The 24,164-nt window shown below is 38.8% G+C and overlaps 1 protein-coding gene across 1 annotated transcript in view; it reads right to left on the bottom strand.

Annotated features, from left to right (window-relative positions):
• LOC150104025 (hemicentin-1-like) overlaps nucleotides 1-24,164 on the bottom strand; it is a 427,367-nt gene that overhangs the window by 192,577 nt on the left and 210,626 nt on the right. The window contains exon 9 of the mRNA XM_090396384.1: nucleotides 3,841-4,119. Within this exon, the coding sequence (XP_090252510.1) occupies nucleotides 3,841-4,119 (279 nt within the window). The remainder of the gene's footprint in view (nucleotides 1-3,840; nucleotides 4,120-24,164) is intronic.

Raw genomic sequence — 24,164 nt, 5'->3', positions numbered from 1 at the left:
CAGAAAGGGTAGTCAGTGTGTTGCCTAGGTATGACTGTGGTGAAATGAGGCAAAGAACAAGGATTATGAACGATATGCTGGCTGAAATGTGTGAGGAGAAGGGAGTACAGTTTGTTAATGTGTTTGAGGGATGAAGTGAGCTGTATGGGAGTGATGGACTGCACTTGAGTGGTTATGGTGTGAGTCGCTTGGAGAGACTGCTGCTGGAAGGTAGAGAAGTGAATAGAGAGAATGAATCAGATCGAGAGGGGAGTGATGTGGAAGAGCAGGAGAGTAAAACAGGAGAGATTGAAGAGGTAGATTTGAATGGGGAAGTGAGTGGTATGAGTATAGAAAATGAGAGAATGGGTGTTCAAGAGGAACAGGAACACGGAGTGGCTCAGGGTAGACAGGGGTAAACAGTGTGAGAAAGGTGGATGCTCCAAGAGGAGGTGAGAGCATGTGTAGGCAGGAAAGGAATGGGATGATCAGGGATCAAGAGGAAACAACTGGAATTGAAAAGGGCTCTAAAATGAAGAAGCAGAAAATGAAATAGCCCCAGTCGAGCATGGAGAGATCACATCGAGTGAGTGGTATCAGTGGAACTAGCTGTAGATCGAGAAATGAGCTGTTGTGTTTGTATACAAATGCTAGAAATATAAGAAACAAGGCAGATGAAATGGTTGCACTAATTGCGTCTGTTTACCCAAAGATTGTCGGAATAAGTGAGACATGGTTGGAAGAGGATGACATCCTGACAGGAATAGAGATGGAAGGGTATGATGTGTTTTGTGAGGATAGAAGGGATAAAAAGGGAGGGAGAGTGCTATTGATGATAGAGAAAGAGTTATGTCCATACAAAGTAGAGATGCAAGACAGAAATAGTGCCAGTGGTTATGAGGCAGTATGGTGTGAGACAGAGGTGAATGGAATCAAATACTTGGTGGGATGTTGTTATAGACCAGGTAATGTGGATGGTGGTGATAGCGAAATGTATTGTGTAATCAAATTAGCCAAGCAAATAAGAAAGCTCTCCTGAGCTTTCTTATTTGCTTGGCTAATTTGACTAATAATTCATGGTCTGTTCCACAGTCTGCACCTGGAAAAGTCTTGACAGAATGAATTGCACTTCTCCATCTTCTTTGTCCAAGTATATAGTCAATTTCATTTCTGTATTGTCCATCAGGTGATATCCATGTGTACAATCTCCGTTTGTGCTGTTTAAAGCAGGTGTTAGCAACAAACATAGAATTCTCTTCACAAAACTCAACTAGCCTCTTCCCTGCAGTGTTACAAATACCTAAACCAAAACGACTTGTTATTCCTTATTCCTCAGTTTCTCCTACTTTTGCATTTCAATCTCCGATAAGTAGCCATAAATCTCACTTTGATGTTGCATCTATCACTTCTTGTAACTTGCCATAAAATTCTTCTGTCTTCTTCTGGTACCTCTGTAGCGGGTGCATAAACCTGTATGATGGTCATATTCATTGGATGTCCACTGATTCTGAGAGAAATGATAACCTAATACATACCTAGCCATCTTTTTCCTGAGTAAGAAAGATACTCCATTTTTGCCACTTGTCTTGTGTCCTGAGTAATACACCATATAGTCCCCACGACTGAAAATGACCCACTCCTTTCCATCTAACTTCACTTAATTCCCAATATATCGCTTTACTTTCTTATTTTCAATATATCCAGATTACTTTGAAAGACTGCTAAATGAAACAAGCAGTGTCAGCATGGTGGTAGAAAACTCTCAACAGGAATGCAGTCTGAATTACATATCCATACTTGAAGTGGAAAAAGTAATCAAAAACCTGAAATGTGGAAAGGCAGCTGGAGTAGATGAAATTCTGACAGAAAAAATGCTAAAATAAGGAGGTATAAAAGTTTTACATTGGCTGCATTGCATAATTCAAAAGGCCTGGTCAGAGTTTTGATCCTCAAATGATTGGAGCAAAGCTCTCCTAGTACCATATATAAAAAGGGAAATAAAACTGAATGTGAGAATTACAGAGATATTTTCCTACTGAGTATTTCTGGAAAAATTTATACAATCATACTTGAGAAATGGCTTAAAAAATTGTGAAAGAAAGCTTGGTTAACAACAACAAGCTGGATTCAGGCCAAACAGACATTGTCAGAATCAGATTTTCACTTTAAGATAAATGGTTGAGAAATCTTGGGAATAAAACAAGGATGAGTATTTATGTTTTGTTGATCTGGAAAAAGAATATGACAAGGTGCCAAGAGAAAAGCTCTTCAAAATGATACAGTTGTATGGTGTAAATGGAACATTATATCAAGCAAACAGCGTCTATTTAAGCTGTAAATCAGCAGTTAGACTTCCAGAAGGTATAGGAAGATGGTTTGAGTTAAAATCAGGTGTTTAACAAGGGTACACATTATCTTCACTTTCATTCATTATCTATGTGGATCACATTATGAAGAAAAGTGATATTAAATCTGATGTATGGTGTAAATGGTGTTATATGGTGTAAATGGAACATTATATCAAGCAAACAGCCTCGATTTAAGCTGTCAGTCAGCAGTTAGACTTCCAGAAGGTATAGGAAGGTGGTTTGAGGTAAAAACAGGTGTTTAACAAGGGTGCACATCATCTTGTATTAAATCTGGTGTAAAAATTGGTGATGTTAATCTTAGCTTGCAGATGATGCATACTTCTGAATAAATCCAACAGAAGTCTGCAAGATTCCATAACTAAATTAAATAACTGTTGTAATAAATCTGCTATGACAATCAGCAGTAAAAAGACAAAGACAATGAAAATAGGCAGAAACATTGAAAAACCTCAATTGTATACTGAATGGTGAACCTATAGAACAAGTAAAATATTTCAGCTATTTAGGCACAATTTTTAGTGAAGATAGCAAATTAAATATGGAAATAGACATGAGAACTAGTTGGTATGATAGGAAGTCAGCTGAATAAATTTATATGAAATAAGAAAGAAATTATTCGAAACACTAAATTAGCAGTATAGAAGACAGTGTTTAAACCCATTTTAGCATATGGATCTGAGAGAGCTGGGTAAGAAATAAAACATTTCATCAAAGACTGAAGACCTCTTATATGGGAGTTCTAAGAAAGATTAGTGGAGCGAGCAAATGGTATCAATGGTGGTATCATATTAAAATGCGAATATTAGAAAAGAACTTGCCATTGTTAGAATTCAGGAATGTATTAGTAGAGCTAACCTCTACTGGTATGGTCACTTAAACAGAATGGGAGAGGAAAGATTAGCAAAACAAGTCTTCTTTTCCAAGTTGGCAGGAAAATGACCCAGAGGAAAACCAAGATATAGATGGATTGATACAGTAAAAAGTGCCTTAAAAGAGAGAAATATAAGATCTGATAATATTCAAATCTTGACAGATAACAGATTCGTTTGGAGGGGAATTGTTGATCCAAAGTTAGTAATGGTGTAACATTTTCATGTGGTACTATCATTATTATCCTGTACACCCCCCCCTTCCCTGAGAGTACATATCAGGAATTTGATAATGATGATGATGAATAAGAATCTGATCAGCTGCTATTTCAAATGATGGAAGGTAAAATTACAAATTCTAGGAACAAAACACTGGTTACTACTATTGTGCTCTAAACTCAAAACTAAACATGAGCAATCCAATACATGAATCTATACTAAAGAGTGCAAGTAAAAATTGAAGCATGAATATCTTGTATTCTTCAAATGATCACAGTAACATCATTTTAATATAAAAATACAATACTTATTTCATTATAACACAATATCATTATCACATGTGCAGTATTAATGTTAAAATTAAAAGAAATTTCTTAAACTCAAATTTTAAAACTCATATTTACCTAAGACAGTCACATTGAAAACCTTTTTATCTTTTCCCACAGCATTTGTTGCTATACAGGAATATTCTCCATCATCTTCTTCTCTTGATCTTAATATATGAAGTTTCTGTCCATCTTCAGAAATGACTATTAAGGGATCAGCAATGTTTATTGTCTTTTCATTTTTAAGCCACATGATATTAGCTAGAGGTTTTGACTCCACAGGACAATCAAGAATAACAGGTTGATTGAGCAGAACAGTTTTATTACCACTTGTTGTGTTCGAAACCTTGGGGGGAACTAAATTTTTTTTGAAAATAAGATCATTATATAACATGTAAATTATGTGTTTTTTTATCAGTGAAATTATTACTTAATTTTTTAAGTATACATAATCATGGTACAAAATTTAATTTTAATTAATTATGGCATTGAGATAGGAGATGGACACAATGATCCCAAATGGTAGCACTGAACCTCAATCTAAAGAGGCTATTCAATAAGTTATAAAACTATATTTATACAGAAAACAGATTACCTTTAATCGTCATCATTTACATGGTCTTTTTCGAAGTAACTACCGTGAGACACAATGCATTTGTCCCAACGTTGCGTCCACTTCTTAAACACATGTGAAAGTCCATTTTTTGAGAGTTCTTTTAAAACCGCCTCCGCAGCTTTTACACATTGCTTTCGAAATGGCAGCCTCTTAGTGGTTTCTTGAGCTGAGGAAACAGCCAGAAATCGCACGGTGCGAGATCAGGACTGTATGGAGGGTGTGGTAAGATATCTATGTTGTTCTTCTGCAAAACATCCACTACACCACCAGCAATATGTGGCCTTGCATTATCGTGGTGCAATAAGAAGCCATTCTTCAGCAATGGACGCTTCCTTTTGATGTGCTGTACCATTGTCTGTAAAACAACCGCATAGTATGAGCCATTTACAGTATTCCCGGGTTCTACAGCGTGTTGGTAAACAATGTCTTCATAGTCAAAAAACATTGTGGTCATAACTTTACCAGCCGATTTTACAGTTTTTGCTTTCTTGGGGGTAGGCGAAGATGGATGCTTCCATTCACTGCTTTGTTGTTTCATTGGAGGGTCATAGTGATACAACCAAGCTTCATCTGCTGTAATGATGCGTTTTAAGAAGTTGTCACCTTCTTGTTCCAGTCTTTCTTTCCATTCTGTGCACACATCCACTCGATGCTGCATTTGCTCCGGTGTCAAGAGTTTGGGAATCCATCGGGCACAAACACATTTCAGTCCCAAATGTTCAGCCATGATTGAGTGAACACTTCCCACAGAAATATTCAGGACAACATGCAGCTGGCGTACTGTAATTCTGCGATCCTCCTTGATGATAATCGCTGCTGTGTAGATCATTGTCTCTGTGATGGACGTTGAAGGTCCATCACAGAGACATTGCTTCATCGTGGAAAGCTTCGCGTATCATGTTAAAAGTGTCTGATGCCGATTTTTGCAAACGCACACAAAATTTAATCGCATAACGCTGTTCCAAGGACGCTTCCATTTCGAAGACTGGTCGCGGGTCGTAGGCACGCCGAATCAAGCTTGCGTTTAGTCACGTGACACTCTGGCACGTCAGCCTGTATACGCCATCTATCAACCTCTTTTGTTAATACAGACAGCAACATTTCTTTATTCCACAGAAATTAATATTGTGATGAGTGGGTTTTCCTCAACACACTATCAGGTTGATAGCCAACTTGTATAAGGAGCAAGAAGCCACAGTAAGAAAAGGTGTTGGATTGACTGACTGCTTCAAGTTGGAAAAGGAGTTAGACAAGGATGTTCACTTTCTCCTCACTTGTTTAGTATATATGCAGAGAACATCATGCGTGAAGCATTGGATGAGCTCAGGACAGGAATTACGATAGGAGGTAGATTGATTAGTAATCTGAGGTACGCTGATGATACAGTACTCCTTTGTAATGACATGGAAGAACTAGGACTAATTCTTGACAAAGTTAACAAGATCAGTAATAGCAGAGGACTTCAACTCAATTCTAGCAAGACAAAGATCATGGTTCTCAAAGGAAAAACAAACAGAGAAGCTCTTGAGAAACAAGTGTATCTTAATGGAGAAAGAATTGAGGAAGTCAGCAAGTTTGAGTACCTGGGATCCATTATTAATGTGAAGAATTACTGTTCAGAAGATGTCAGAAAAAGGTTAGGAATGGCTAAAACAACAGTCAGAGACCTGTCTAAAATCTGGAAGGATGGATCTGTCTCCATGGGAACAAAGTTGAGGATTTTAGATGCAGCTTTTTCCCAACAGTGACTTATGGATGCGAGACTTGGAACCTAAAGAAGTCAGATAAGAACGGATATCTGCTTTTGAGATGTGGTGTTACAGAAGGCTGTTGAGGATATCATATACTGAAAGGCATACAGATGAATGAGTGTTAGAAACGATTAGTAGAACTTTAAGGCTCCTTAAGGATATTGACAGAAGAAAGTTAAAATATTTTGGACACATAGAAAGGATGGAAGGAGGACTTCTCAGAACAGTAATAGAAGGTAAAGTTCCTGGAAAAAGAGCAAGGGTAGACCATTAATGAGATGGATAGATGCCGTGTATGGAGTTACTGATCTTCAGAGAGTTGAGGCTGCCAGAAAAGCAAACAACAGGACTACATGGTGAGGCCTGGTGTGGAACATCACCGACCATCAGAGTGACCATACAGCATCTGTAGATGCCCAGTGAACATAGAGAGAGAGAGTGGTTTCGCTACAGTAAAATTAGTCTTATTACTGATTGAACAGCCTTTGTATATGAACACATCTACATAATTAGAAGCAAACAAGCAAGAGAGTTAGTATATTATGAAAACAAATGATCTGGGTGGACATAATGTGAAAGTGTGGATGGGGATTAGGAAGTTATTGAGCAGAGTGAAAAACATCAGGGCAGTAAGAACAGCTGTCAGTGAGTTGGTAAAATATGACAATGGTGAGTTTGAGATAGTGAGCAAGGAGGAGAAAGGGGGATGCAGTATGCCAACACATGGAAAACATTCAAGGGAAGGATTGAAGTGTACAAAAGTGAGTCAAATACAGAGAATGTTGCTAGAAGAAAGGAAATGTAATGTGTAATGTAAACAAGAGATCTGAGAAAGTAAGAGGTAATGATCAAGAGAGCACAACGCGAGGCTGATGTGCATGTGAATGAACAGAACAGTAGTATTAGACAGAGAGAGAGAGAGAAAGAGAGAGAGAGGTGAGATAATAAGAATGGACAATAGCGGGGGTTTGATTGTTAATTCTAATATAATTCATGTCTATGAATTACGTTAATTCTAATGTAATTCATAGACATGATGAAATGGCTATACATGTACATAAATACATACTTCTTCAAGGCTCACCTTTCCTAATTGGGTTGTGGGCGCAACAGCTACAAGAGGAACTTCAAAAGAGGAACCTCTGCCACCAAGCTTAGGTGTTCTGGTGGGATTTCCAAATGTGTCCACCAAAGGTTTTGGATATAATCTATCCAGCGAGTCCTTGGCCTTCCACGTGGCCTCCCACCCTCTGGCTTGGCAAAGAGGGCCTGCTGAGGGAGCCTTTCTTGTGGCATTCTGACCAGGTGCCCATACCAACGTAACTGTGATCTCTCAACATGGAGAAGCAGTGGTTGAGTATTGAGGGTTTCCCGAATTGCAGAGCTTCTGACTCTGTCGAGTCTTGTCAGCCCCGCAACCCCTCGAAGGAACCTCATTTCAGCCGCTTGGATTCGTGTCTGCATTCTTTCGGTCATTACCCAACTCTCATGACCATAGGTGAGGATGGGGACATAGACTGTATTGAAGACAGCCAGCTTTGCCTTCTGGCTTAACTCCCACTTCAGTACTACTGAATGGCCAAGCTCCCGTAATATTGAGCTTACTAAGCCAATTCAAGTATCTAGCTCTACGTCCCATTTTCCATCATTTGTGAATATGGACCCAAGGTATTTAAACTTCTCCACCTGCCTCATTGGGACTCCACTTACATTTAGAGTGCACTGGGATGGTTGTCTTGAGACCACAAATGTTTCAGTTTTGGCCACACTGATCTTCATTCTGGCGTCTGCACAAATAGCTACAAACCTATCCAGGGTCTGCTGGAAGTCATCTGTGGAAGAGCTAAGCAGAACTAGATCATCTGCAAAAAGCAGACGTCCAATGCTACATCTTCCAATTCTGACACACTCACTGCCTCAGCTGTGCCTATCAATCCAGTCCATAAATATTATGAAAAGGAGGGAAGGTTCAGACTTTGTGCTGTTTACCCTGATACAAAACTCTGGGAATTCATACAGGGACTTGCAGCTAATAGTTGGCCATCCACTCCATACTCCTGTACTACTTGCCAAAGCTTATCCCGAGGAACCCAGTCATATGCCTTCTCAGTCATAAATGGACCTCTTCTGCTGTGAGACTAGTCACTGCCCCAATCTGCACCTCTTAGATGTCCACAACTACTGGGCCACCCAGGTTAAGATGGCTCTCAAAGTATTCCCTCCATCTGTGGAGGATATCCTTCTCGGTTGTTAAAAGTGCACCATCAGAGGTCTTAATTGCCTTTGCTGTGCACGATTTCCTCCCTCGAAGGTGGCAGATGGTCTGCCAGAATACTTTGTTTGCATTTGCATAGGATGAGTCTAATCTTTCTCCAAAGGATTCTCAAGCCTTCTGCTTTGCTGTCTTTACTGCCTCAGCAGCAGCTTTTCGTGCCACAGCATACCACAAACACATCTCAGGTGACCTGACTCTAAGCCTTGTTAGGTAGGACTCCTTTTTTGCCCGGACAGTTTTTTGACTTCTTGGTTCCACCAAGGTGTCCTTTTCTCACTGCCCGTTGCCACACCGAGCCGCTTTCTGCCATACCATGAGAGTGCAGAGGCAGTGACAGCTGTTCTGAACAGCTTCCACTCCTCCTCATGGGAATCTCTTTGAACCTGGAGGAAATGTCATCTGCAAAATTCTTCCTCAAAGCCTCATTTTCCAATGTCTCCCATTTCACACAGTATAGCTGCTTAGGCCTACCAGCATTGATGGTAGCATCCGGTTTCTGAAGCCGTAGAGTGCACACAACAAGGTGGTGGTCAGTTGACAGTTGCATGTAAATTTAAATTTTGCAAATAAATTTAAGAAATTGAATATAAACCACTAATATTTCATGATGAGTATTGAATCACATCATCAAAGGAAATAAACTCAATGGGAATGGGTTGCTCATAAAGCAAGAAATAAAAATAAACAGAAGTTATAGACTGCTTCTGTTCTGCTGCACTCACTCTCTCTCTCTCTCTCTCCAGCCAGTCATGTGATACTGTTAGGAGCCCACGAAAGCTGAGAACAGTCATTAACACAGAAAAAAACACAGCCAAAGGGCAAAGGAGTACAAAGCTCATTACAAGATACAAAAGCATATAGCACAAAGCAGGTTTAACAAGATCAATTACTAAATTAAAAATAAAACTAAACTTATTTGAGGATTGGCCAGGTGGCATTTAGTTAAAAGGTTTCTGTAAAGAAGGCTATCATTTCAGATAAGTTTTTTCAAATAATTGTAAATAAGTGTGTGTTTATGAGTAAGAGTTGCTGTAAAAGTTGTGTGCTTCTAGTGTGTGTGTGGATTTGTTAGTTTAAGTTTGTTTACGAAATCTTTAAACTTATTGTTACCAGCCTAGGAAAGATGGCAGCAGCTTTGCAGGACTTTAATTTTTAGATTTCAGTCATTTTGTGAAATGTGAGGTATGCTATATGTATTCATTTGATTATGTAGATAAATTATGGATATTTAAGGTGGATGGAAGGAGGGTGTGCAAAGTGTGATCTGAATGAGGGCTTGAGTGGTAACATATTAGTAACTGAAAGTGGTAGCAGCAAGAATGTATGAGTAGGATGAGTACTCCTCTGATAAAAAAAAAAGGGGGGGGAAACATGTAAAAGAGCATTAAAATGGTAAAAAAGTTTTGAAAAAGTGAACAAGCGATCTGATGAACTTAACAATCGATGGTAAGAAGGATGAAAGTGATACGAAAGTAGCAGAAGCTGAAAATCAAGGTGCGATTAAAGGTAAGGTGGCGAGCGGTGTTAACAGCAAAAAGGCATGTATGGCTGGTGATAAAATTGAGAGAGCGATTAAGAGCAAAAATGTGATGCAAGATTAAAAAGCTGAGTTGCTTAAGATGAAGCAAGATATGAAACGGATGCAGATTGAAATTAAGAGAATTGTAGATACGTATAGAAGAGTGAAAATGATGAAAACTAATGATATCAGTTTGAAAGAGGTAATGAAGGACCCATGAGTGACATTGTATGGGGATTCGTTTATTAGAGGTGTAGTAAACAAGAAGATACACAAGGCTTGTTTTCGTGGAGGGAAAATGAACAGAGTGATTGAAGCATTGGATATGATGGGCAAGTGAGAAAAAGAGTTGGTAGAAGTAATAGGGAAAAATAACTTGACTGGGAACAAGGAACATGTAAGATTGGATATCAGGAGGTTGTTGAAAAGGATAAAAGATAATAGTGTGATAGGAAAGGTAGTTAGTGTGTTACCTAGGTATGGAAATGATGAACTGAGGTGGAGAGTGAAGATTGTGAATGATATGTTAACAAAAGTGTGTGAGGAGAAAGGAGTGCAGTTTGTTAATGTGCAGTATGAGTTTGAAGGACGGATTAAACTGTGTAGGTGATGGACTCCATTTGAATGGTTTTGGTGTGAGTCATTTAGAGGGACTGCTGCTGCTGGAAGGTAGAGAAATAAGTGCAGAGAATGAAACTGATCAAGTAAAAAGCATTGTAATAAATTTAGTTTAATCCTTTATCCAAGTGTAAGCAAACAAAGTTTGCACCTGAAGTATCTTCAGGACTGAGGCAACTTGTGGTAAAAGTGGACTAAGCTCTCATCACTTGTCTTAGTATCTCCCATAATGCAAAGCATATCTCCTTGTGGACATGTATAAGGTGCAAACTTTGTTTGCTTACACTTGAATAAATGATTAAACAAATTTATTATAGTTTAACCAAGAGAAAAAAAAAACTTCTAACAACAACAGTTATTGTTGTTGGAAGTTTTTTCTCCTTCACTCCTCTTAGAGTGAAAGGAGAGATTAAAGTGGTAGTTATGAATGAAAAAGTGGGTAGGATTTTTTTTTTAATGTTTGGCCCATATATAAGAGGTTAGCTGGTCAACCTATAGTATGCTAGTAATGTATAGGGGTAGTGGGTTGGGAAAGGATAAAATTTTTTACATTTGATTAAAAAAGCCTGTATCTTGTATTCCTTGGGAAATAGATCAGTGGGGAGGGGGGAGAGACTGTTCCATAGTACAGCAGTAGCAGGAATGAAGGAGGAGGAAAAGAAACTTGTTCTGTGGGTTTCAAGGTGTACTGTGAAAGGATGTTAGGCAGCAGCTGTACGTGTTCCAAAGGGATTAGTACAGAGTGGGAGAATTATTGATGCTGTTTCAGATGAACATTTCCCATGAAAATATTTATAGAGTATACAAATTGCAGATACCAAACGTCTATGTGAGAGTGAGGGGAATGAGTTGGTAAGAGATGGGTCATTTATCAGTCTAGTTGCTCTCCTCTGTATTGAGTTGAGCATTTTGAAGGAACTTTTAGGAGCCCCCACTTCAAATGTGAGAGCAGTATTCATGAAGTAACGTCTTGAGCAAAACAGAAAACCTAGTTTTTTGAAAGCTGAGGATGCAATGGTTATGATGTGTTTATGCCAGGAGAGGCTTGATGTCAGGGTAATTCCGAGAAGAGAAATCTCGTCTTGTCTGGGAATTTGAGTGTTATCAAAAATAATGCTGGGGAAAAATAGTTCTTTTTTGCGAGAAATAAGACAGAACTGGATTTTACTAGTGTTGAAGTTGACGAAGTTATTTGTGCCCCATTGGAGGATGGCTTGGAAGTCAGAATTAAGGGCAGTGGTTGATGCTCTGTGGGTTGAAGTGAGTTATGTAGAGTAGGGTTTGTCAAATGAAAGGGAAGAGTGCAATGTGCTGTCGTCATTCCCAACAACTAATGCTGGGACCCCAGCATTAGTTGGCTGGTGAGAAGATAGGGAGCCATTGACCATCACACATAGTGTGCATCCAGACAGGAAGCTCGTAATCTATCTGCAGAAGTCCTGGGACAGTTCAAATGATGGGAATTTGCTTAGAAAGCCTTTGTGTCTGACCTGGTCAAACACTTTAGAGATATCAAGTGCAACTCTCATTGAAAGGCTTAGATGTTGGTTAAACATGCTTATTAAATAATTTAAGGAATTTACAACGTAAACAGGATATAAATTAAAATTAAACTTTAATCTATATTTCCAATATTTCGGCAACGTCACGTTTCCATCTTCACAGGAACTTAAAATAAAGACACGTACACGCAGGCACTACACACAGTAAATGAGGACAAAGCAGTAAGCTATTGTTTCTCCTAAAAGTAATGATGGTGCTCCCTAGATATTCTTGGCCGTTGGGCTGAAGGTTTTCTGATGTAAGTCTCCCAAATTTGGGGAAGTCTCATGCAACCAAATTTGTTGAGGTTTGAACTGTTTCTTAGGGCTAAGGCTGATTCCATGAATAGCCTTTCAAATTTCAATTTACTACCATGAATTACTGTGGCTTTCTTCCACCGTATTCTGTGGCGTGTATCCAAAGCATGGTCTGCAAGACCAGAGTGGCTGTACTGGTGAAACCAGATGTAGTCCTTGTGTTCTGAAATTCTGATATTCGCTGTCCTGCCTGTTGGGACAAAGTAGGACAGCTAACAGCCTGCAACACTAGACTGTAACTGGTAAATACCAGTTAGGTCTAGGGGAAGTGGTTGGCCTTTAGTGGAGCGGATGAGAGATGCCAATTTTCTATATGGTCTGTAACACGAGGTCAAGTCATGTTTTTTTAGGATTTTGGTAATTTTTTCGAAGGTGCCTCGGATGTAGGGAAGGGTAATGGATTTAGAGTAATCCTTGTTGTGAAGGGGGATTGTGGTTCACTGGTTTCAATATTTTTTGGATTTTTTTCTTTTTTTTTGGGGGGGTTAGCCATTGGCTGAGAAAGTGTCGAGGATGTGGTTTAGTTCTGTAGTTAGGGCATTGTCATTTGAACAGAAAAGTTTAGGCCTGTCATGTAGTGTCTTAATAATTCCATATTGTTGTGAGGGGGGGGGAATTGTTGGTGAATGTATCTGCCTGTATGGGTGGGTTTTCTATAAACTGAGAAAACCAAGGTTCCATCAGGCTGGCGGGTGACTAGTGTGTCTAAGAAAGGGAGGCTGTTGTTTTTCTCTTTTTCCACGGTGAACTCGATTCTGGGATGTTGGTTGTTTAGGTATGTTAGGAAACAGAGGAGTGTATCAGAGCCATGTAGCCAAATAGCGAACACATCATCAACATAGCGAAGCCATGTTGTTGGTTTTTGTGGGGCAGAGTTTAGGCTTTCTCTTCAAAAGTCTCCATATAAAAGTTGGCCAAGGGTGGGGAGAGTGGTGAACCCATGGCTGTCCCTTCTATTTGTTTGTAGAATTTTCCTTGACAAACAAAATAACCTGAGTTCATTGTGAACTGAAATAAGGCTGAGATATCGGGAGGAAATTTAGCTTGGATTACCTCTAAGGTTTTTTTGAGTGGGACATTTGTGAATAAGGAGGAGATGTCAAAACTGACCATTATGTCAGCATGTTGGAGTGTAAAGTTTTCTACACTGGATTTGAAGTGAACTGAGTTTTTTATGTGTGATGGTGTGTTGCTAGTATAGTGTGTGAGCGCTTTGGCCAAATGTTTAGCTAATTTGTATGTGGGGGAATCAATGCCATCCACCATGGGACGTAATGGCAAATTTTCTTTATGTATTTTTGGGAGTCCATATATACGGGGGGGGGGGATATGGAGTTAAACGGTTTTAATTTGTTAGTGACCTCTACAGGCCAAGAAGTGACCTTCTTAAGGAGCCTGTGGAGTTTTCTAATTTGTGAGTTGATGGGATTGTACCCAATAGGGAGGTAAGTAGCCCGATCTAATAGTAGAGCAATAAGCTTACCTGTGTAATCCTTTTGGTTAAGTACTAATGTGGCATTACCTTTATCTGCTTTGGTGATTACTATTTCTTTGTTTTTCTTCAATTCCTGCAGAGATTTATATTCCTTATTGGATATGTTGGTTTTTGGTGGTTTTGCTTTGGTGAGAACACAAGCTACATCCAGTCTAATATCGTTAGCAACATGGTTTAAAAGATGGCAGATCCCGCGTTCAATTTAAATCATTATATCCTCGGCCAGTAATTTTCTAGGAGCAATGGCAAAGTTGTGGCCATGTGAGAGAGAGCGTTGAGTGCTTCAGGCTTCAAATTAACTGAAGAACGGTTGACTACAATGTCGGTAGGAAGTTTTGGTTCGGAGGTCGAGTGCTTTTTTAATTTCTCAAATTTCTTGATATGTTGACCTTATACTTTTTTAAATTCTTTATCCGCAGCAGTGCACGAGATGTGGTATAAAATTGACCAAAGCTCGTGGTTTAACATGCTGGAAAGCTCTTCTTTGAGCACCCGAACAGCCCTAAGAACAGTTCAAACCTCAATAAATTTGGTTGCATGAGACTGCCCAAAATTTGGGAGACTTACATCAGAAGACCTTCATCCCAACGGCTAAGAATACCTACATAGCCTGCCTAGGGGGGAGCACCATCAGGACTTTTAGGAAAAACAATAGCTTCCTGCTTCATCCTTATTTACTGTGTGTAGTGCCTGCATGCATGTCTCTTTATTTTAAGTTGCTGTGAAGATGGCAATGTGACAATGCCAAAATATTGGAAATACAGATTAAAGTTTAATTTTAATTTATATCCTGTGTACGTTGTAAATTCCTTAAATTATTTAATAAGCAAGTGCAACTACTTTGGATTCACCAAATTTCTCATGGCATTTGTCCAGTGATGGGTGATGCATGAGAGTAGATCTCCTGTTGATTGGCATCGACAGAATACATACTGGTGGTTGCTTAATAGCTGGGTACCTTCAAGGTAGAATAGGAGTTGAGAGTTGATGGTTTTCTCCATCACGTTGGATAGGATATTAGTGAGTGAGATAGGGCAGTAGTTAGATGGAAGTGATTTGTCACCCTTTTAAGGAATGGGTTGAAAATAGGTCAGTTTCCAGGCTTTGGGATATATACCAGTGGAGTAAGCGAGTATGCACAGATGGCATAGGATAGAAGTCAGTTCTGGTGCACAGACCTTCAAGACAATTGGAGGAATGCCACCAGGGCCAGGAGACGTTTTTTGTGTCTAATTTAGACAACAGGTTTACGATCTCTTTTTGGCAAAAGGATACAGGGGCATTGCATGTTGGGAAGTTGGAATGACTGGAGGGCATTTGCCATTGTCAGTTATGTGTGTGCATTAGAGGCAAAGTGTGTCAGGAGGCTAGCTTTTTCTGTGGGTGATGTTGCAATTGAGCCATATAGGATATGATAGGGGTGGAAATAGTGCAGGGCAAAAGTTATGACCAGTTGCCTTAGCGAGAGACCAAAAGGCATGGCAGCCATTTGGACAGGCTGCAAGCTTCCTGCTTTTTGCCCGTCAAATTCTGATTTAGAAGCATTGATAATTTTCTTGCATCTGTTTCAGGCTTCAGCATAGGTTGAAGGAGAATGTGGTTCTTGACTTGAGCCAGTTGTGGTATACCTGATATTTCATTTGTACAGCCTTGGCACATCTTTTGGAGAACCAGGGTTTAGATAGGGGATGGCAGTTCAGAGTAGTGGGGAATGTATGTTTTCATTACAGAGGATTACTTTGGTGATACATTCAGTGCATATGTTTGGACTGGAAGACTGGAAACAATAATCCAACCATGGGAATGAAGCATAGTGGTCTCAGAGACTGTCCCAATTGGCACTGTTATAATGCCAAACTACTCTTGTTTGGGAGTGACTGTGTAAGCTTTGTTGCATGGGGGAGGAGATGAGCACTAGATTGTGGTCAGAATTACCCAGGGGGATTACTACATTCACTGCATATTTGGAGGGGTCATTGGTAAGGAAGAGATCTAGGGTATTTGGGGAATGGTTCGGATTATCTGGTATTCTGGTTGGCTTTTAAACAATTTGTGTAAAGTCGTTAGTGATGACAAATGTTTCAGCATCTCAGTCTGCAGGATCTGTACAACTGGAAGAGGAAAGCCAATTGGTGTTATGGGCATTAATATTGCCCAGGAGGATGATTTCACTGTTAGGAGAGTGGGACTGGAGAAAATCAACTTTTAAGGAGAGGAAGTGAAAGAGCTCACAGTGGTTGGTGGTATTAGGAGAGCGACTGAGACAGCAGATGAATTTGACTGAGTGGGGAGGGATATTTTAAGCCAAAGAAGGTCGAAGTTGGGCAATTCTAGGTTAGATGTTCTCTGGCAGGGTATGTCAGAGTGGATATATACACAGACACCACCTTTAGGTTGAAAGGAGTTAAATAGTGTATAGTTAGGAAGGTTGAGATGGATAGTGCTGGGTGAAGATGAGATTTGAGTTTCTGTTAAAAAGATTAGGTGGGGTTTGGTGGACTGCAAATAATAGTGGACACTAAAGGGATGACTATAGCAAATGAGAGAACACATGTGCAGAACAAAGAGGGAAACAATGAGCCTCAGGGTGAACACAGTGTGAGAAAGGCTGATGTTCCAAGAGGATGTGAATGTGTGTGTGTAGACAATAAGGGAAGAGGATGACCTAGGATTGAAAGAAAACAGTTGGATTTCAAGAAGGTTCTAAGATGAATAAGGAGAAAAAGAAATGGCTTGAGTTAAGTATGGAGAAGTCACATCTAATGAGTGGTATCAGTGAAATTTGTTTTAGATCCAGGAATGAGCTGTTATGTTTGTATAGAAATGTAAGAAACAAGGCAAATGAAATGGTTGCATTAATTGAGTCTGTTCACCCAAGAATTGTTGGAATAATTGAGACATGGTTAGATGAGAATGACATCCGGACAGGAATAGAGATATAAACTAGGATGATGAGATAGCAACTGGAAATAAAGAAAATTAGTTTCTTGAGGGACAACTACCTCAGGCAGTATTTAACAGAGAGAACACCAGGATTGAGAGTCTTGGATTTTGTAATCTCATCAAAGGATGTTATTATAAAGGAGCTGTCAAATCATTCACCAATTGGTGAGATTGACCATGAAGTGATTATCTGGGTGGCAGCCAGCAGTGTGAGCACATCTGTGAGGAAAGGGTATATGTGGAACTACAAGGCTGGTGATTATCAGAAGCACAGGAGACCTCTTACTGGTGTAGCATGGAATGAAGAGTTGGCTGGAAAGGAGATCAATGCAGCTTAGGTGATATTCAAGATCTATCTAGTAGACGCAATGTCTAAATATATTCGAAGGGTCAGAAGGTTAAATAAGGGTGTGAAATGGATGAATGAAGAGATTAAGCATGTGATACTGAGAAAAACGTCATTAGCAAGATAACAGCAGTGGAGTGGTGATAATAATCAATTCTATGAAGATTAGAAAAACCAAGCAAGGAGGGTAACTTGGTTGTTAAGGATAGCAAAAATTCAGTATGAGCAGCAATTAGTTAATGAAGCCAAAAATAATCCTACGGAGTTCTTTCAATATGTAGCCACTAAAAAAAAAAAAAAAAGATTATAGAAGGATGACATCGAGTGGAGAAAATGGTATAAGGACAACTGCTGAAGAAGATATAGTTGAGATATTAAAAGAGCTGTTCATGAAGTTCATTCATTCTTGTGAATATGTCATCGTGGGAAGTTGGAGAGCAGTTGATGATGATGAGGAGGAGGAGAGACTGACTGTAAGTGAGCAACAGGTACATGGAGTATTGAGAAAACTTGATGTTAATAAGGCTGTTGGACTTGATGATAATATATCGCGGAATATTTTGAAGGAATGTGCCTGGGAGTTAGCATCTGCCTTGGCATATTTGTTGAATGAGTCTTGCACTGAGTGAAGTTCCATAGGAATGAAAGGAAGGCAAGATTGTGCCACTTCATAAGGTAGGTGACAGAACTCGAGCATCAAATCATAGGCCTATCTCTTTGTCAATTGTTGTGGTCAAAGTGTTGGAGAGGCTGATGAGAACCAGAATTCAGAACTGGTTGACAACAATGGTATTATCTTTGATGGACAGCATGGATTTGCTAAAGGCAGGTCAAGTTTAATAATCTTCTTACTGATTACAATAAGATGAGAGCTTCATTGGACCAAGGAGAATAATACACAGTAGTATACGTAGATTTTTGCAAAAGGTTTTGATGGATTACCACATGATAACTTAATAGTCAAACCAGAGCAGATGGTGTAGGATATTAGACTAGTGCATTGGATTGGACGTTAGCTATCTGATAGGTATCAGAAAGTTGTGTATGGGGGGAGCAATATCCCAGAAAAGAAAGGTCATTAGTGGTTTGCCTCAAGAGTCTGTTTTGGTGTCATTGCTGTTTAACCTGTATGTTAACAATATTGGGGAAGATTTGGATGAGGATATTCAGTTGTTTTCATATGTTGCAAAGTTGGGAAGAAATATGAGAAGAAGTGCAGATGTAGCCTTACAAAAGACTTGAACAGATTGAGTGAGTGGGTATGGGAGTGGGGATTCCAGTTCATTGTTGCAAAATGCAAGGTTTAAAAATTTGAAAAATAAAGAAGGGATGTAGAATTTACAATTGGTGGGGATGTATTGTTATAAGTAGAGGAAATACAAGATCTTGGAGTGATGTTGGATATGGATCTAAAATTTACACACATATACTTGCTTCATTGTATAAGGCTCCGAATTAGGCCACAGATGAACTACTGTGAACAGATTTGGTCACCTGGTTTTCAAAAGGAAGATGAGATGTTGGAAATTCAGAGTCAACTGACTAAGGAAGTTTCTGATCTCTGGAATGTAGAATATGAGGAAAAGTTGAGAAGATGCAATTTACAGAGTCTAGTGGATAAGATGAAGACAGATGATATGATAGAGACATACAAGTTGGTAAGGGGTTGTTATAGCATCAATGCTGAAAGGGTTTTTCATAAAATGCTGGGAGATCATGGGAGAACAAAAGGTCATCCCTGGAAGCTGTGTAAGGGGGGGGGGGGGTAACATAGGAGTAAGAAGCAGGCTTTAATGAATGCAGAGTTGTGAATGATTGGAATGCCTTGCCTAAAAGTGTGATATCTGCAGAGAACTTGATGTGTTTAAGGTGTGGTATGATGAGCTGTCTATATGACAAAGGGACCTACAAGATGAGTCTTTGACTCCATGCAGTATTAGGGTAATAATAATAATAATAATAATAACTTAAATTAAAAGACATTTCCATCTAGAATTGAATTGCATACAAAGACAGATACATTAAAACAATCATTTGCATGCAGTAAATATAAAGTGTATATAAAACCTGCTGAATAAATATATGAACACTCACCCACCCACCCACCCACCCACACACACACACACACACACACACACACACACACACACACACATATTAAATATTGAAAAAGAAGAATGTATATGCATGAAGAATATAAGACACAGGCCAGAAGAGTGACTAGCATGGTAAGGAAGGTAAAACTGAATATGAGAGGAGATTGGCCCTAAGATCCAAAGAAAATCCTAGGGAATTTTTTAGCAATGTGGGCAGTAGGAAGAGAAATGACTGTGGAAGAATGATATTGGGGGATAAAAATGGGAATAGAGTGACTGATGGAGAGGACATAGTGAAATTGTTTAATGAACATTTTATTGGAGTATTTCATTCTGGAGGAGTCATTTTGAATACTAGAGGAATAGAGCAGGTTCGAGGTTTAAAGGTGCAGGAGGAGAGTGTGTTTCACATACTGAGTACTCTGGATGTTAGTAAAGCAGTGGGACTAGATGGTATTTCACCATGAGTTTTGAGAGAATGTGCTAAGGCACTAACAGTGCCCTTGACCTGGCTTTTCAATGAATATCTGGCTGCGGGAAAGGTGCCCATGGAATGGAAGGAAGGTAAGATAGTACCACTGCATAAGGGCGGTAGCATACTGGAAGCGTCTAATTATAGGCCAGTTTGTGTGTCATCAGTAGTTGGTAAGATCTTGGAGAAAGTGGTGAAGGACCGTATACAGCATTGGACAGATGAGGGTAATGTTATCAGTGAAAGTCAACATGGATTTGTGAAAGGTAGCTATTGTTTTAGCAATATGCTAGCCTTTTATGATAAAGTTACCAAAGCATTAGATGAGGGAAAGGCATGTACTGCCATTTTTCCTAGGCTTAGCAAAGGCATTTGACAGGGCGCCACATGATAAGCTGATATTCAAGTTGCAGCACGAGTCTGGATGTCAGATTGGTCAACTGGATTCAGGATTGGCTGTCCGATAGATAGAGTTGTGTATGGTGGAGCAATATCAAAGAGGCAGAAGGTTACAAGTGGGGTTCCACAGGGCTCAGTACTGGGACCTATATTGTTTAACCTTCATATCAATGACATTGTCTGTGGATTGCAAGGGGATATTCGGTTGTTTGTGGATGATGCGAAGCTGGGAAGGGTTATTAGTAATAGTGCAGATATGGTAGCCCTGCAAGAGGATTTGAATAAGCTAGATAGATGGGCAAATGAATGGGGAGGTGTCAGTTTAATGCAGCAAAATGTAAGGTCTTGAGGTTTGGGAAATATCGATGGGACACTGCATACTCTATGGGAGGAGTTAAACTGCAGGAAGGAGAGACAAGAGATCTGGGTTTGATGATTGATAGAAACCTGAAATTTAGGGGACATATTGCAAAGGTAGTGAAGGTAAAACAGAGGATTGCTGCAATAATGAGAAGGACACTGACCTGCAGAGATAAAATGGTTATCATTCCGTTGTATAAGACTCTGATCAGACCACACTTAGACTATTGTTCTCAGATTTTGTCCCCAGGATTTGAAAGGGATAAATTAACTGTGGAAAGGGTACAAAGGTGGATAACAAAAATGGTGTCAGGACTGTGCAATGTTAGTTATGAGGATCAGCTGAGGGAGTGTGGACTGCAGAGTTTCGTGGATAGAAGAAGGAGGTGAGTTATGATTGCGACTTTTAAAACTGTTGAGAGGTGGTTACAGGATTGACACTGGGGAATTCTTTCACTTGGTTGAATAGCAGGAAGGAGTCATGACAAGGGGCCATCCCTGGAAGTTACGAAAGGAAACTGTGAGAAAGAGGGTGAGGAGTAGTTTCTTTGCATGGAGGGTGGTTGAACCATGGAATGCATTGCCTGATGGAGTGGTGAGAGTGAGAACGGTCAATGCATTTAAGGAGTAGTATGATAGACTTTGTGTTTCCTAGGAGGGACCTTCCTCGATGAGTCTTGATAGACTTGTGTTTCTTAGAAAGGACCTCCCACGATGAGTCTTTTAACTCCATGGAGGCCTCGATGATAATAATGATAATAATAATAATAATAATATATTAACTGCAAGATGCAAATAAACAATAAAAAAAATACAGTGGTATCTCGCCAATCTGAACCTCTTTAGTCTGAATTCTCAGTAATCCGAGCGGTTTGAAAGAAAAAAGGTTTTATTTATTACGTATTATTATTTTGTGTGCTATTATTTTTATTCAATAAGTATTATTTTAACTATTATTATTTATTTTATTATTATTATAGTACAGTATTTTTTTCATACTGTCAATTGTACAGTTATACTGGAGGCCTATTTTGATTTTTATTGTGTGGTCATGTTTGCTTTTTTATACCATACAGTACATACTGTATTTTTGGCATGAATCACAAATATACACAAAAAGAGGAAATTTAAAACATGCATAATTTGGTTAAAAATATAAATCCAGATGTTGAAATTTTACAAACAGATGTTATGGAATGGATTACAGGGAACCGATAGTGAATTCGAAATCAAATATGATACTGAAATTATAAATATGAAACTACAGAATGAATTAGAAGACGATGATGATGAACTCGAAGAAAAAAAAAATTAAAACATGAAGAGGGCAGCTGACAGTTTTAATATGTGTATAGAATATGCTAAGCAGAATGATATGCCATTCTACAAAATTTTGTTGCTAATGCAGCTCTGAGAAGAAGCATTTGAAAAAAGTTTAGCTTCCAAGAAGCAAAAGAAAATCAGTGACTTTTTCACAAAAAAAAATAAAAAACTTTTTGTGATATTTTGTGAAACTTTTTTTTTGTGTTGTGTACAAGAAAGTGATATTTTTAAACAAATTAAGTTACATACTGAGCTATGCAATTTTATTAAATCAGAATCCTCAACAATACAGGTACACAGAAATTAAATTTTTTACTAAAATAAACTTGTGTAATGTATTATTTTTTGTTTTACATTACAGTAGAGTAGCTTTTTTTTCTATCAATTACTTCATTTATTTACAGAATTAAATTGATGTACGATTAGAATCTGATTATTTTTGTCTTAAACGCTAATTATTGTTGTCCCTTAGGGGAAAATTCGCTAATCCGAACTTTTCACTAATCCGAATGAGCACGGTTTTTATTAGTTTGGATTAGCGAGACACCACTGTATAACCAAAATTATAAATAAATAAAAATAAAACACAATAAAAAGTTTTATGTGTGTGTGTGTGTATACACACACACACACACACACAGAAAAAAAAGCTGTTTGTGTAAACATTCAGGGTATTATATTATAATAGATATTTATAATTTATTCAAAATTCATTTGAATGTTGAATAAATTATAATATTCATTTATAACATTCAACATTCATTTATAATAGATATTATAAATGAATGTTGAATGATTGGCAAGAGTTAAAAGTCCTGGAGTTTATAATATTCCATCTTCTTGTGGCCTTTCTTCAATGGGGCAGATATCCAGAAGTTTGGAAATAAGGTTAAAAAAAAGCATATTGTAGATGCCAATAACAACAGAGAAGATAGCCTGAGCTTTTCGTTTCTCCCACATACAGCATAACAATGAATTGGATCAAAGCCACATGCCTAACATAGAGGACAACTTCACTGTCCACAAAAAAAAAAAAAATAATAATAAAAAAAATCCACTATGATCAACAGCTATAAGGCCCACTCAATGGAAACCAAGGAATGATCCTATATGCTATTCGGAAATTGCTCATTTGATCTTTTCGCATATCAGACTAACTTTTCAGCCAACTATTGTGCACAAATTAAACACACAGCTTCTATGCTCCACGTGTTTTCTGTTTTTAACTTATTGTAATAGTTCCTACCTATATCTGCATTTTAGTAATATTAGCTCATGTTAGTTCTTTGTTGTAATTTTTTTGTTTATCCTATTCCTAACCCAGAAAAAGCCACAAGTAGATGCAGTGAAACAAACTACTTTTATTTAAATGTATAAATATGGCTAAATAAATACAATATAATCCTTCTTATAATATCATTTATAATATCACCCGGGGCAAAGCTGACTACTACCGGGTGCGTCCCCAGGTGGCGGATCGGGGAACAGCCTTCAGATATGGAGGTTAGCTGCGATATAAGCAGAGCAATCTGGCGAATAAGCAGCCGTGGACCAACAGCGACTGAGCTATCAGGGCGTGGGGGAGCAGAAGTGGTAAGTCTGTCTTACTTGAAACCTCACAAAGCCCAATGACAACTCGGTGACATGGCGAATAGTGCCGCCATTAAATAAGTACCTACTGGGGTCACCGCCCCTGACATTGGGAAGCAGCATTGTCAGTACTGACACAAGGTTGAAGCCAAATGATGACAGAAAAGCTTGTGATCAGAGATTTGCAGATGGCAATATGATTATATTGTGTACGTCTGTAATACTGCAGAGCAGAAAGCAAATGGAGAAACTACTGCTCTACCTTATCTCCAGAACAACCACCATGGCGAGCAAACCCTTACAATTGGCCCCAAGTTCCCGGCGTCCCTTAAATGGGACAGGGGTGCGAAGAATCTCCGGGCTCAAAATGGTGTCCACTTTTAAAATTGCAACTTGGAATGTCAGAACTCTGTATGAAGCTGGCAAATTAAGAAATGCCACAAGAGAAATGAAGAGGCTGGGCATCCGGATTTTGGGAATTTGCGAGACAAGATGGCCAGGATCTGGAAAGTGTCAACAAGATAATATGACAATGTATTACTCTGGGAATGATGAGAACAAACATCGACATGGTGTAGCTGTAATAGTAGATGAAGAAATCAATAAATCAGTAATAAATTGGATTCCATTTTCTGAAAGGATAATGCTGTTACAACTTAAGGGAAACCCTGTTAACATAAATATCATCCAAGCTTATGCACCCACAGCTGACAAAAGTGAAGAAGATGTTGAAGAGTTTT

The sequence above is a fragment of the Typopeltis vanoorti genome, chromosome 8 (assembly GCF_054136105.1).
Source record: "Typopeltis vanoorti isolate ZY-2024b chromosome 8, IOZ_Tvanoo_1.0, whole genome shotgun sequence".
Taxonomy (NCBI): domain Eukaryota; kingdom Metazoa; phylum Arthropoda; class Arachnida; order Uropygi; family Thelyphonidae; genus Typopeltis; species Typopeltis vanoorti.
Note: the sequence above shows the minus strand (reverse complement) of the source record. Positions and strands in the feature narration are given on the sequence as shown.